Source organism: Orcinus orca, chromosome 1 (assembly GCF_937001465.1).
Source record: "Orcinus orca chromosome 1, mOrcOrc1.1, whole genome shotgun sequence".
NCBI lineage: Eukaryota > Metazoa > Chordata > Mammalia > Artiodactyla > Delphinidae > Orcinus > Orcinus orca.
Window position 1 is genome coordinate 32,083,799 of NC_064559.1, and position 15,155 is coordinate 32,098,953.

The 15,155-nt window shown below is 59.6% G+C and overlaps 1 protein-coding gene across 8 annotated transcripts in view; it reads left to right on the plus strand.

Annotated features, from left to right (window-relative positions):
- The window catches only part of LGR6 (leucine rich repeat containing G protein-coupled receptor 6), a 111,508-nt gene that overhangs the window by 20,894 nt on the left and 75,459 nt on the right, over positions 1-15,155 (plus strand). For 6 of the 8 annotated variants that reach the window (XR_007476049.1, XR_007476053.1, XM_004285411.3 and 3 more), the window contains exons 2-4: positions 3,626-3,697; positions 5,966-6,037; positions 9,354-9,425. Coding sequence is in view for 6 of the 8 variants with exons in the window: in XM_004285411.3 (XP_004285459.2) it covers positions 3,626-3,697; positions 5,966-6,037; positions 9,354-9,425 (216 nt within the window). In the remaining 2 variants the exon portion in view is untranslated. Of the gene's footprint in view, positions 1-3,625; positions 3,698-5,440; positions 5,555-5,965; positions 6,038-9,353; positions 9,426-15,155 lie in introns of those variants that run through there. The other 2 variants (XM_049706934.1, XM_049706924.1) reach the window with 2 other exon arrangements.

Genomic DNA, 15,155 nt, shown 5'->3' on the forward strand with positions numbered 1-15,155 from the left:
CACACGTCACACGCGTTTCTTGTGGAAAATGGAGACCCTGGGGTTTGCAGGGAACGTGCACCCCTGGGGAGGAGGGAGCTGCAGGAAGCCCCGCGGGTGGTGCCCAGCCACACGGTGGGCCGGTCTGGGTCCACCTGTGCCCTCAGGCTGGGGGGAGTTGGCAGAGGTGAGAAGCAGCTGTTAGGAGTCTGAGACAGGAGGGATCCCAAGTGTATGAGACGCACGCGTGCAGCCCGAGCGTCACTGCTCCCCGGTGCAGACTGGGAGGAAAACGCTGGGGCAGGGCAGGACCAGCAGGCTAAGGTCACGCCTTCTGCCTGCTCCAGGCCTGCTGGGCTGGGACGCTTGCCCACAGGTCACCGAGGGACAGGACTGATGTGTGTGCACTGTTAGGCAGTCTGTAAGCCCTGGCTCATTTAATCCTTACGAGGACCCTAGGAGTTTGGTGGTGTTCAACCATTTTTATGGATGAAGAAACCAAGGGTCATAGTGATTAAGAAAGAGCCCGAGGTCTGGCAGGTCAACCAAGGAGAGAGTTGGCCTCAGCGCTCTTTTCCTCTTTGCTTTCTTTCTTTCTTTTTTTTTTTCCCCCTTGAAAATAGATTTAATCTTACTCAAATTAGAAATGTTCAGCATTTTCCTCTTTGCTTTCTTGAGTGTAAAGTGGAGGTAACATTGGAATCCACCTTGGGGTTGTTGTGAGAATTAACTGGGATTAGAGTAAGTCCCCTCCACACGAACGAGTTCAGTTCCGAGAGTGCGTCTGTAAATCCTATTTGTCTGTAAGTCCAACAAAGTTAGTCTAGGTACCCGACTTACACACTGGCTATAGAGTACTGTACTGTAGTAGGTTTATAACACTTTACACACAAACAATACATAAAAAACAAACACAAAAAATAAAGAAGACATTTTTAATCTTACAGTATAGTACCTTGAAAAGGACAATATTACAGTACAACAGCTGGTATACAGGGGCTGGCATCGAGTGAACAGGCAGGAAGAGTTACTGACTGGAGGAGGGAGAGGAGGTGGGAGATGGTAGAGCTGAAGCAACATCAGCAACAGGAGATGGAGGGCAAGCTGCAACTTCACTCATCCCTGACGTTGGTGGCACAGGTTCTGGCTCCTTGCTGGATTCAATTCTTTCCACCCTCTTGAAAAAACGATCCAGTGATGTCTGGGTAATAGCTCTTTTTTTCTCATCACAGATGACACGGTAGCACTAGATTGCATTCTGAACGGCTGCTGCCGCCTTTGGGTACCATTCTAGGTTCAGGTCCTGTGCCTCATAAACTAACAGTGCCTCCTCAAATAAAGAAAACCCCCTGCCATTTCCTGCGTCGTGAATCTCTCCAGTTCCTCAGTTACTTCTTCTTCCTCCTGTCCCTCTTCATCCTTTCTCTGGGCCTCCAATTCCATCACGTCTTCATTAGTAAGCTCCTCGTGTTGCACAGCAAGGAGTTCAATGAAGTCGTCCTCTTGCAGATCTAGCTCCAGCTTCTCGCTGAGGGTCACTACGTTGCTGAAGACCTCTTTGGACTTCTGATCTACCTTCTCAAATCCACAAAAATCATGAACAAACTGTGGGCAAGGGTTCTTCCAAACCCCATTCATGGTGACCGCCATACCCTCACACCATGCAAAGTCAATGTTTTTATGGTCTTGTAGATGTTATAGTCCTTCCAAAGTTGTCCCTAGGTTGTTCCTGATTTGTCAGTTACCTTTACTGCCTGACAGAAAGTGTGACGTAAGTAATATTTCTTGCAAGTCGCTCTAACTCGCTGGTCCATAGGTTGGATGAGCAACGTAGTATTCGGTGGCAGATGCACTACTTTGACGTTGGGATGAAAGTCATCCATGGATGGGGGGTGGCCCAGAGCATTGTCGAGCAGCAAAAGAATGTTTTTGCTGGAACATCCTTCTCCAAGCAATATTTCTCTACATCTGGGATAAAGTGGTGGTAAACCAGTCCTGGAACGTGGCCTGTGTATATAGGATTTGGGGTAACGCTTCCACGCAACAGGAAGAGAGCCCTTGGCTCTGCGTTTAAGGGTTCTTGGGTTCTCTGAATGATAAACTAAGAGGCTTCAGCTTCAGTTCACTGGAAGCGTTGCCACCAAACAACGGTTAGCCTATCCTTTGCTGCTTTACAGCCCGGCATCAACTGTTCCTCCTTACTGATGTAACTTCGGTCCGGCATCTTCTTCCAGTACAGTTGTGTCTCATCCACATTAAAAACCTGGCTGGGTAAATACACACCATCATCAATAATTTCTCAAAGTGTTTCCGGGAGTTCCCGGACAGCTACCCTATCTGCCCTTGCTGCCTCTCCACTTACTTCTACATTGTGAAGGTTGGCTCTAGCCTTGAACCGATGAAACCAGCCATGGCTGGCATTAAAAGACGTGCCCTCTGATTCTTTGCCGTGTTTCTTCTTCAGGTCTTCATGAAGGCTTTGAGCTTTCTCTTGAATCAGCATTAAGCTGAGCAGGACTCAGCGCTGACGTTGATCCTGCATCCGCACACTGAGAAGTTTCTCCCTCTCCTCCATCACTTTTCCATGCTTCTTCAGTATTTTGTCAACATCGTCGGCACAGCAGACTTCACATGTTCCATGATCTTGTCCTTGTTCTTTAGATTCGTGACAACGATAGAATGAGTCATGTTATGAGAATGAGCGATGTCTAACATCTTTTTGCCTCGCTCCACTCTCTTAGTTACTTTCACTTCTGTTTCCATCATTATCGCTTGCCGCGTCTTAGCAGTCCCAGCTACATCACCGCTGCTTTTACGCTTGCTTTCAGACATCCTGGGCTTGAAATAAAGGTACTGTACTACTGTACTCTATACAGTACTGCAAAGTACACAAAAACACAACCACTTGTAGAGGACGCACGCACGTGACAATGTACGCCAGACGCGTGAACTAACTTATGTGACTGGACACGCGAACGCACGTTCACATCTTTGAAGATTCGTGTGTAGCGGACTTACTGTATTTGGATAAAGGTTAGCCTGTGCCTGACACAAAGTGGGCCTCCAGTAAACGCCGGCTGTTACACAGTCACAGTATTGTGATTCCTTTGTGTGCAGGGTATCTTGGAGGGCAGTGACACAGAAACCACCCTCAGCGTCTCTCAGATAATGTGGGAAGGCGAGACTGGGCTAAGGTGGGACTCCTCAGGAATCAGGCATCCTCAGGGATGTACCAGGGGCCAGGCCCTCTGGTTGGAGAAAAGTAGAAGGAGCATGGTGGGGTTCTGGGAGAGACAACAGGAGAGAGACTGCAGGCCTCGGAGGGCTGTGGAATCCCGCGGGCTCAGGGACTGAGTACAAGGCAACCCCTGGTGAGTCTGGGGCTGATTCCAGGAGCCCGCGGGATGGCGGTGGTCTCGGGTAGAACGTCCATGAGGGATCCTGCGTGTTGATTGGCCCTGTCCTGCTCTGACATCCTCTGAAGTTTTCTCTGGCCTGTCTCCGACGGGGTCGGCTTCCTCTGTGGCCCTCATCACAGCCCGTCCCGTGGAGGGAGGGGGGAGGAGGGAGGCGCAGGGGGAGCCACGGGGAGCACGGCCCGGGGAGGACGCAGCTCACAGCCTGCCCGCTGCCTTCTCTCCCACAGAGACCTGAGCATGAACAACCTCACGGAGCTCCGGCCTGGCCTCTTCCTCAACCTGCGCTTCCTGGAGGAGTTGTGAGTAGATGGGGGGAGGGGGGGTGGGGGGCTGGAGGCGGGCACTGTGACCTCTGACACAGGGAACCGGGGGTCCCCAGGGGGACGGGTGGAGCCAGTGGAAATGGCCTTGGGGAGCTGTTCTGAGCGGGGTCAGCCCCACCTGCCCAGGTGTGGGCCCGAGGGGGGCGGTGGGGACAGAGGAGCTCACACATCCAGCCTCTCCCCACCTGAAGCCGACCGGCTTTCTTTCAACGCTGCTTCTCTCGCTGGGGTCGTCCTTGACCTGCCCTTGCCCCCTGTGTCTGGCCGCCGGCCGCTCCCCAGGTCCTGGTGGTTCTTCCTCTGAAGGTCCCCCGTACCTATCCCTGCTGCTGCTGCTGCCCTGATGTCCCCTCCCCTGGGCCGGCCGCAGCCCCTAAGGACAGATGACCTACCTTCTCTCTGACACACTCTGCCCACCTCAGGGTGCCTCTTACCAGCTCCACGGCCTTCTCCGGCTCCCCACGATCCAAAGGAGCTGCTTCGAGGACCCTCCCTCACCTGGCCCAAGCCCCCCCGGCCAGCTTTGCTCCAGGGAGGCCTGTCCCACTGCCCATCCCTGGAGCCCTCCTGCATCTGAGCAGGTTGCCCCTCCAGCCCGGCAGGCCCACCGTCTCTCTCTCCATTCCGTCAGGGCCAACACAAGGCCCACTTCCTTCAGGAAGTCCTCCCTGGTTGATCCCTCCCCACGGCCTGGAGCCCTGCAGGCTGGCCTCACGTGAGAGAGTCATCTCCTTGGCCAGAGTGCCCGCTGTCCCCTGCAGGCAGCCAGGACACCTGCTCCCAGCCCTGCCCCCTCCTCACCCGACCCCCAGCCTGCTGGTTCTTGTCTGGGCGTCACCACTGATCCCGGGGCTCTACCGGCTTTGCTTAAACTCTCAGACTGGGGGCTCCTGGCCCTGACCCACTCCTGCACAGCCCTCCTCACCCTGGCCCTAGGCACGGCCCCCCAAGGGTGCACTCGGTCTGCCCGGAGCAGACGAGAGGGCGCCTGGTGTGGGCACCTGGGCTTGCCACGTCAGCGAGTGGGCAGGGTGGGTGGGGACGCCTTCCAAGGAGGAATTTGAAGGCTGTTCTCAAAGGAAGGGACAGAGTGAGAGGCAGCAGAGGGGCCGTCAAGGTGGCGGGGCCCAGCTTGGTGGGAATGAAAAGCAGGGCAAAGGCCTAGGAGCCGGGCTGGCGATACGGGCACAGCCTGAGCCCTGTGGGCTGCCGGTCCTCCATGCCCCACTCCCTGAGGGGCTGGGCCTGTTTTAGAGGCAAGACGCCCACCTAGGGTACCCAAGCTAGTTACCCCAAAGGTCACGATGCCTTTCCATGTGTTTTTTTTTAAACAACACATGTCAAATAACAAGACTCAGAGTGTGTGTGTGTGTGTGTGTGTGTGTGTGTGTGTGTGTGTGTGTGTGTGTGTGTGTGTGTGTTTATTGGCCGTACCATGCTGCATGAGGGATCTTAGTTCCCCGACCAGGGATCGAACCTGCGGCCCCTGCAGTGGAAGCACAGAGTACTAATCACCTGACTGCCAGGCAAGTCCCCTAGTAGAGATATATTTTTTAAAAATAGCTTCTGAGCTGTGTCAGCACGATTTCCGCATCGGTAGTTGGCAGGCCTCTCAGTGAGAACTGATGCGCCCGGTGATGCCTGAGAGCCTCTGCTCCGCCCTCAGCAGACTCTGCCCCGCCCTCAGCAGACTGCCCCGCCCTCAGCAGACTCTGCTCCGCCAGGCTGAGCACTGAGGACGCCCTTCAGCGTCAGCGTATTCCTTCCTGTTCCCTCCTTTCAGAGTTGAGGGTCACGCATGACAAACGTGGAAGCGCTTAATTAGACCGCAGGGTTAGACTAATTGCAACACCCTGTTCCCTGCCCCCTGGACTAGTGGGGTTGTCTGTGTAGTTGAGGGCACAGGGAGATCCAGACACACCCGTCTGATCTAACTCCACTGGTGACGGGAGACAACGCAGGGGGATGGTGGGTAAGCAGGTCAGCGCTGTGGATGGACGTGGTGGACGTGGGCCTAGTGGTAATCGGGTCCAGGGAGACACCAGGCACCCTCTGTGACCCGAGCCTCGGTATCCTCCTCTGAAGGCTGGGGGCCCTAGTGGGCCCCCTGCAGGGTCATGGTGCCGTTGGCAGTGCAGTTACACCAGCAGCCTCCCTCCCACGTCCCAGGATGCTGACCCAGGGCCACCACCCTGCCTGGCTCCCTGCCAGCATCACCCACCGGCCCTTCTCTCTGACTTGCAGGCGTCTCTCTGGAAACCGCCTCTCGCACATCCCGGGACAGGCGTTCTCTGGTCTCCACAGCCTGAAAATCCTGTAAGTCTAAGTCCCGCTTTACATGGAGGTGCAGCCTGGAGAACTCTGGGCAGATGGCAGTTTTCTAACCTGTGTCTTGGTTTGCCACTGGCCTGCTCATTTCCTTATCTTCACTTTTCATTTTAATGATTTCCATGTCTTTGCTTTCGCCCTGTCTGTAACAAACTCTGTGATTTGTAAACAAACATATAACAGCACCTGATGCTTAGGCCACGTGTAGGGAAGTGACCTCCTCTCCTTTCTGTAACGTGAATAGTGCCCGTTAGCACAGGTCTTTGAGGGTCAAGGTCAGATTCAGACCCACATGCCCCCCCAGAACTCTCAGGCTGGGAGGTTAGGACAGTTTCTGGAGAGGAGGAATCTCCGCTGTTTTCCTCTGGACCTCCTTCCTCTCGAGCCCCAGCCTTGGTCTCTGGCTACAGCACTGAGTCCCATTCTCTCTGCAAACATGTCCCGTCCTCCAGTTCCTAGGCGTCTCTGTCCCTGAAGCAAAAGGAAAGTGAGAATTGAAAAGGACCTTGTGTTATTCTCTTCCATTGAGCCCACAGCCCATTGGACAAAAGGGGACGCTACGGCACCCTCTCCCCAACCCCAGTCCACAGCTCACCTTGTCCCAACTGCGACTGTCCTCCCCGGGCCCCACTCCTGCTCTTGTGATGAGTGTGGGTGAAAGGAGGTGGGAGAAGGGGATGCGGGGGGTCTGAGGGTGGATCAGAGAGGCTCCTTGGGAGGGCTCGTCACCACAGGGACTGGCTTGGGAAGAAGAGGAGGAGCCTGGGGGCTGATCCTGGAGCATCTGAAATTCCCCTAAAATGGTGAGCCACTCCCACGCTCTCCTGCCCCCTCAGCCCCAACTTGACTGGCAGGTCTTCTTTGTACAGTTGAGCGGGTTGTTCACTGCACAAGACCATCGCCTGAGGGGTGAGAAGGGGCTGAAATCTAGCCCTGCGCCAGCCTTGGGGCTACTTCCATCTAGAAAGGAATAGCTTTCTAATTTGCTCCGAGTTGTCAATGGGCTGGCGGTGGCCCTGCCCACTTGGCCTGTGAGCTTCAGGCTTCCAGCCTGTCAGCAGGCCCCAGACCACCTCCAAGCGTTCTCCTTTCTCCACGTTGTCTGACTCCGGCACTGCTGGCCTCTGGCTCCAGGGCTCTGGCCTCTCATGCTGCCCTACTCCCTCTCTGCCCTTGGGCGCTCTGCCTCTGTCCCCTGTCCCTCCTCCTTCCGCTCTGCTGCGGACCCTGCTCTCCCATCCTGCCGGCCCTCAGTCCTTCCTGCCTCTTCTCTCGGTCTGTCTGTCCCACTCCCACCAGCATCGCTTCCCCGAGGGTGGGGAGGCCCCCGGAGCCAGACGTGGCCCAGGCGGCCTGCGTGGTGGCATGTCCGTGCCCCGCGGCAGGCCCAGACCTGCAGCCGGATTGATGAGCGGGGGATCTGTCTGCTGGGCCCTCAGAAGATGTGAGACTTGCGTCCCGTTCCTAAGCCCCCAGCTTATGGTCAAGCCTCTTTCTTCTTCGCCCGCGTCAGGCAATTAATCAAAGCCTCCCGGAAGCCGCAGCCCCGCCCCCTGGACACCGTGCGGCCTAGCGGGTCGGGCCGGGCGGCAGGAGAGGCTGCGGCTGGAGAGGAGGGCAGCCAGGCAGTCCATTCCCATCGCCACTGACCCCCAACTGCCCCCCCGAGGACACCCCAGTTCCCCTTGCATCTGGGCAAGAAGTACCTCCTGGCGTCCGCCACGGTTTCTCCTTCTGCAGTGCCTTCCCTACTTGTTTTCAGACCTGCGAGAAAAATAGAGCAGTAAAGCCCGCCGTCAGCACGATAACCTCTTTTTGTGCTGGGAGGCGGTCACTTTAGCTGCTCCAGGGGCCCCTATCTGAACTTCCATATTCTTCTGGTGGGTGAGGCCCGGCTGTCCCTGCAGGGCACTCTGCCTCCCCCTTGCCCTTCCGGAGGCGAAGGACCAAAAAAGGGGGTTCCCTCTCTGATCCTCTCTGAGCGGCTGTGGCAGAACCCCTCCCCTGTCCCTCCCGCCCAGCCCCACACCTGACCTGGAAGTCTTACTCCTAGGGTCCCTGCCTTCCTGCGCTGGTTCTCCAAGCCTCTGGCCAGGCATGGGTCAAGAGGGTCAGCCCCTGCCCCATGCCTTTTCCCGCGACCGTAGGTGGGGATCCCTGTCCTGCAGAGTCCTGAGACTGAGAGCCCAGACACACTGCCCCCACTCGCCCCCCCCACCAGAGCTGTCCTCAGGGAAGCCACAGTTCTTTCTGACCCAGGTGTGTAGAGAGATGCCTGGACCTCTGAGGGCACCTGCCCTGTGCCCGTCGGGGCAGGTGAGGGGCAGATGTGGCCAGAGCTCCTGCATGGGGTAATGCCTAGAGGGAGGGTGGACGGCATGCCTGGCACACAGTAGGTCTCCCTGGAGGTCCCTCCCAGTTCCAGAGCAGCCTATCCTGCAATAGGTGCTGTTCCTGGGGCTGTACGTGGCCCAGGAGGGCCCGACGGGTGTGCGGGTCAGGGTGGGGCAACTTCCTTCTTTCCTGCCCCCGGCTCTTCCCTGACCCCCCGGGGGGCCCGCCCCACGTGCCCCCCCTCCTCTCCAGAGGCCAGCAGGGAAGGACGTTCCAGTGGCAGCGGCCACCCAGGTCCTCCCTTAGGGCCAGGCGAGCCGGACCCTTGCCCAGGGCCCTGAGGCTTCAGGGACTCCCCGAGGCCCTGGAGTGGCCTCCTCACAATTTTCTGAGCACAGCTCTGGTGGCCAGGGTTGGCTGGGGTCAGCAGTGCCACCTGGAGGCCCCAGACCCCAGTTTCTCCCCTTCTCGCTCTCTGACTCACTGCCCCGCGGGTCCAGGAGGGCAGCCTCCCTAGCGGATCATGCCCCCGGCTGGCATGTCCCTGCTTTTGTGGGGTCATGTGTGATGGCATCACCAGATGGTGCTGACACTCCGATCTCAACAACACTCAAGTTGTCTCTATAGACACACACACCACAAGGACAGACTTGCCTGGGCCCTGCGCATCCTCCCCTTCCCCGAAGAAAACCCGGCCTCTCGGCTGCAGACGGAGAAACTGAGGCCTGTGGAGGAAATCGTGCATTTGCCCACGTCCTTCCAGAGCAGATGGCCAGAGGATCCCGCGTTCCGCTCCCCGTCCTTTTCCCCAAAGTCCCTCTGGGGCACTCTCCCAGCCCCGTGCACAGCGCCCTGGACCTCCAGCCAGGGAGGGGTGGGACAGGACTCTGGGCTCTGAGGCTGGGCTCCAGCGTGGCGGGCAGGCAGGCGGGCGGGTGGGAGTCCTTCAAGCCGCCTCTTCCCCTCACAGGATGCTGCAGAACAACCTGCTGGGAGGGATCCCCGCCGAGGCGCTGTGGGAACTGCGGAGCCTGCAGTCTCTGTGAGTCAGAGGAGGGGCTGGGGGCGGGCCTGGGCACCCCTTCCTCCCTGCACCCCCCCCCCTCGTCCCCACAGTGCGCTCCTGGCTTTTGTTTCTTCAGGGGGCTCTCATCATCATATGTCATGTGTACGAGCGCGTGTGTATCTCGGGGCAGGAAGGCACCCAGACCCTGGAGGACTGTGGGGATGGGACCTCCCTGGGTGGGGGCCCCGGGGCCGCCGTCCTGGGATGTCTGGCCTTCTGCCGTGAAGTCTGGGTGGGCATTGGAGGCTGCTGCCCTAAAGAAGCGTCAGGAAGGGTCTGTCTCGTCAGGAGGGGGCTCACCTGCTCTGACCCTGGGGCTTTGGTAGCGGGGGAGCGTTCAAACTCAGACAGACGTCTCCCCGCGTCCCAGCCTCAGTGGCCCCCGTGACCCGTCCAGCCCTCCATGGAACGCTGCAGTTCCTGTCATGTCCACTAGGGGCGTCCAGAAGGGATGTCATCCAGAGCATCAAAGAGGTTTCCATGGGGGAAAAGACTTCCACCGGACGTCTCCACACTTACTTAGACGTTAATGTTTTCCCTGTGACTTGCGTCTTCTGCGTGCTTGGGGACTCTGAGGGTCTTGTCTTTTACACGCTTGGGCCACACAGGCACTTCCTGCACTTTCTGAGACACGGAGGCCCTGCGGCCGGGAGACTAGACGGCCAGCTCCCTCCGTGGCCGTGCCCCCTGCTGCCCGGGGGGTCAGGGTGGGGATGGGGACACAGGCCCAGGGCCCCCCGGGTCTGAGGCCGCCGAGAGGGCGTTGCCTCTTGCAGTCCTGTGAAGACACCGCTGGCGGCGGGCCGGCTGGCTCTGGTCTGAACCACTGGTCTCTGACCGTCTCTGTGCCCAGCTGCCCGCCTCCCCATGGGGGGCGGTTACCCCCCCCGCCCCCGACACCTCAGGGGGTTTCACGAAGAGCAAGTACGCAGCGAACGTGGGGAGGACCTGGGGCAGCTGTGCCGGGCGGGATACAGCTGTCACGCAGTTCATTTAGCATGTTGCCCTCCCGTTCATTTCACACGTGTTTTTGAGGCTTTGCTGCGGAGGCAAAAGCCGAGTTTTTTGCCTGTTGAAGGATTAGTAAGTGTCAACCGGGTGAAGGGGCAGGAAAGGACGTTCCAGACAGAGGGAACAGCACGTGCAGAGACTGGGAGAGAAGAAGGAACTGAGCGGGCCGTGGAGAGTGTGCACGGGGGCGAGCTTGGCTGGCTGTGTGGGGGCTGGGGGCTGGTGGAAGGGCAGGGAGGCGGTCACTTTAGCTGCTCCGAACGAGATCCGGAATCCACGAGAGATGAGGAGGACCTTGCCCAGGATCCCGGCTTCATGCTCAGGGCCCTGGGGAGCCATCAACAGGACCTTCAGCCGGAGTTTGCATCACCGCAGATCACCCTGGCGGCAATCAAGGAGGACAGCCTGGAGATGGGGAGCTGGTGCCGGGCTCCTATGCCAAGGGAACGTGACGGGGCCGGAGGAAAGGCGGGGGCAGTGGCTAAAGGAGCAGCGGACTGGCTCTGGGAATATCAAGAAGCCTGGTTGTCAGGGCTCTGGGCTCAGACTTCCTGGGTTCAAATCTCAGCTCCTCCATTCACTCCCTGTAAGGCCTGCAGTGGCCTGGCCTGTGTGCTTCTCCTTTTTCAGTAAAAGGGAGGTGGTGAAAGGGTCTGTGTCCCTCGATAGGACAGAAAGGAGCTACTGCTACCACTGTCGCTCCTGGGGATGGTGGTGTTGACCGGACGCGGGCGCCCAGGGACAGGAAGAGTCGTATTGACCGCCAGCTCTCTGGCCTGGACACCTGGGTGGACAGAGAGGCCGGTCAGCTACAGCCTGGCCCGCGGTGGGGACTTAGTGAGAACGTGTTGAACGGGTGGTGAGTCGTGAGCCCCAGGGGATGCGCCGGGGAGGGCACAGGGCAAGGGGGACGCCGAGGCCCCTTTGGACATGTTGGGTTTGCGGTACCTGCCGGTGGGGTGACCAGGCATCTGGGATAAGTTGGAGCACGGGTCACTCTGCCTGCAGGACATCAGAGCGTGCATGTGCCTGTGTGTGTGTACGCACGTGCGTGTGCATGTGCTGGGAGAAGGGGGGCGTCACCCTACCTGAAGGTTCTGTTTGGTGGGTGTTACATCAAAGTGACACGCTGTCCACCTGACTCAGGCCCCTCCCTCCAGGAGGGGTCAGGAGTAGCAGGCCCAGACTGCCGGGCTGAGCGGAGAGGGGGGAACGGCCTCCGTCGAGCGCCCTGCGTGCCGGCGCCACGTGCGGCGTCACACCCACGTGATCCGATTCCATCCTCACGTGCCCTTGTGACAGTGGCCGTCTCTGTCATCAGATGAGGGAACAGAGGCTCCAACCGGCTCAGGGCCTCCCGCGGTCAGAGCTGGCACCTGGGGCGGCAGGTCCACGGCAGCCAGGCCCCTGGGACTCAGGTCCCCAGGGAAGGCTGTTCCTCTCCTCCCCTGGACAAACTCCCACGGACATTCCTGGAATGTCCATGGAGGTTCTGTCCCGTGGTGCACAGGACAGGAAGCGGGTTTGGGTGGGGGGAGCGGTCAGGGGATGGGCCCAGGCACGCAGCCCGATGTGGCACCCCCCCGGCCCCTGCATACACTTGCTTCCTCCCCGACCGGTGTGGGAGGGCGAGGGTGGCTGTGCCAGATGTGTCACGCCAGGCTAGAGCCATGGCCAAGAGAAACCACGGCAGCCACAGGAGCCTGGGGGAAAAGAGAAACTGGGTGGGGGTGAGGCAGGGCCGGGGGTGGCAGGGGAGTCCATGGAAGAGCAGAGAAACAGCCCAGAAAGACCTCAGGCCTGGTCCGGGTGGGGCCTGAGAGGAATCAGAAAGGCCCAGTGGCAGGATTAAATTAGGGGAGAAAACAAAACAGTCCCATCCTGGACACGCTGGGAGGAGCACGTCTCCACAAGGGCAGCCCCATGACACCGCCGCTCTCTGCCGGGCCGGGGAAACGCGTCCAGGGCGGTGTGGACTCTAGCCCGAGACCCCCGTCAGAAGCAGCGCAGCCCCGTCTGAGACACACCGGGGCCTGTGCTGGGGGAGGGAGGGGGAGGGGCGCCCGTGCCCGAGTCACCTGTGACGGCTGCACGCTTGGTCTCTTGGGGCTGGCGCAGTGGGTGGTCCCTCTGCAAACACGTGCGTCTCCTGGGGACCTCCTGCCTGTGGGACGAGGAGGAAAGTGGCCCAGCCATGCCACCCAGCACACAGGCTCTTGGAGGACAGGGATCGCGGGTCTTCCTGGGGGGCTTCTGAGCAGATCCCCCTTGTTCCGTATCTCTGACCCTCCTCTGAGGCACAGCTGTCCCCCAGACCAGTGATGACCAGCACTTACGGCCCCTTCCGTGTGTGAGCCGCTGGTACTCACACCTCACTTCACCTTGGGGCTCTGTGGGATGGTTAGACCGCTAACCTCGTCACCCCATGTCACAGATGAGCAAACTGAGGCACAGCTGGTGCAGGGACTCGGTGGAAGGGACACAGACAGTATGTAGCAGAGCCGGGGTCAAAGCTCAGGCAGCCTGGCCCAGGGTCCACGCACACACCGTGACACTCAGCCACCCCCCAGGGCCATGCTGAGGGCACTGAGTGGGCAGATGATGAGCCCTGGGCACTGGGCCATCGGGGGCTCTGGGACCATGGTGTCTCCAGTGCATCTCCTCCCAGGGCTGGCCTTGGAGCGTACGCCCCGCTGGAGGATGCCCACGGACAATGGTTCGGACTGCGTCTGTCTGCACCCTGGGATTCCGGAGTTGGGTGGGGCCGGTTGGGCCGATGTAACAGAGTGCCGTAGGTGGGTGGCTCAGGAGTTGTTTATTTCTAGCAGCTGGAGGCTGGCAGGCTGCGATCGGGGCCGGTGGTGGAGCTCTGGTGAGCGAGGGCCTCTTCCGAGCTGCAGACGGTGCCCTCGCGTTGGGAGAGCAGAGATGGGCAGAAAGAAGCCTTCTCCTGACTCGTGAGGGCTCTAATCTCTCCCAAATGCCTCGCCTCCTAATTCCATCGTATGGAAGAGGGTGAGGTCTTCAACATACGAATTTCAAGGGACGCAGACGTTCGGTCCCTGACACGTGGACAGTGTTGGTTGCCGGGGTAGCCCAGGCTGCTGGCACTCTGGTATCACTGTGGATCCCTAGAGACCCCTGGTGCTGGTCAGACCCCCAGATGCTCCTCAGGAGAGGCCGTGAGGCTGCTTGTGCCTGATAACCATTGACTCGTGAAGAGCCTTAGTACTGTCCCCAGAAACAGCGCTTCCGACCCAGCCATGCGAGGAGCAGCCTGTGCACTACAGCCCACTGACCGACAGCGCTTGGGGGAGCCTGGCTGCAGCTTCCCGCTGGGGTAGAGGCGGAGCCGGTCTGTGCATGGGAGGGGGTCCCTCGGGGAAGCGTTTTCTCAGACCTCTGAGCGCCAGGGGAAGGAGGAGGGCATCACGGGGCCAAGGACGGTGTCTTGGGGGCAGGGACCCAGGCAGAGAACAGCTCACACCGCCTGGAGGGACCGTGTCAAGCAGTGGTTCTCCGGGCGGGGGCCCTGGGCACTGGCGCCAGCGTCTCCTGGGAACCTGTCAGACGTGGCCTCCCAGGCCCCACCCGCACCTGCTGAATCAGAACCTCTGATGGTGCGGCCCGCAATCGCGTTTCCACGAGCCCCCCACCCCAGTGGATTCTGATGCCCGTAGAAGAGTAAGAGCCAGTTATGGACGAAAGGACCCCCCAGCCCCCCGGGCGGCCTCAAATAGCAGACTCGGACGCTTGCACGGTCTGGAGGCCACAGGCCAAGACGGAGGTGTCAGCAGGGCGGGTCCTCCTCAGAGCCTCCTCCCGTGGCTGTGAGCTGCCAGCGTTCCTCGTGGCCACATCACCCGTCCTCACGAGGCCCCTCTCTGCTTGTGTCTCTCACAGGACACTTGTCACTGGGTTTAGGGCCACCCCAATAATCCAGGTGATCTCACCTTGAGACCCCTAACTTAGTTACACCTGCAAAGACTCTTTTCCAAATGCAGTTCTTCCATCCACAAGTTCTGTCTTGTGGTTAGGATGACAAGGCACCTTCTTGGGAGGCACCACCCAGCCCAGCCAGGGGTGTGAGGGGGACAGAGGGCTGGTGAGGGTCCCCTGGAGAGTGGCAGGGTAATAGCTGGGCGTTGAGTCAGAAGGAGACCAGAGGCTCAGCCAGGGTGGCGGTCCATGAGTCAGCCGGGCTGGGGGGCGGCATCTGCCCAGCGCGGCCCGGCACCAGCGGGAGGTGGGACACGGTCCAGGCCTGGGCGGCTCTGACCCTGGCGATGCCCGGTCTGCCATGGACAAGCCCCCGAGCTGCCCTGAGCTCTCAGGTGATCCAGTGGATATGGTCAGCGCCGCCCAACTTGCCTGCCGGCCAGAGAAAGCCCAAAGCCTGGCTGTGCTGTGGGGCCCACCGAGGGGTCCCCAGGGACCACGAGGTGGCACATGGCCTCCCTGGCACGGCTATTTCGGGCCCCATGATTATATGCTACTGTATTTGGATCTCCCCAAGGTTCCGGGAGTTGATTACTACATGCGTCTGGGTCAGAGGCTGCTTCGAGGTGGGTGGGTGGGCGGGCATGCGGGCAGCCCCCTGCGTGTGACGAAGGTCTCAACATGGGTAATTTGGCTCCTGGAGAACTAGGAGAGTGTCCGCGTGGGCTGGGCCCTGGGATCCTGTGAGCGCTCTTT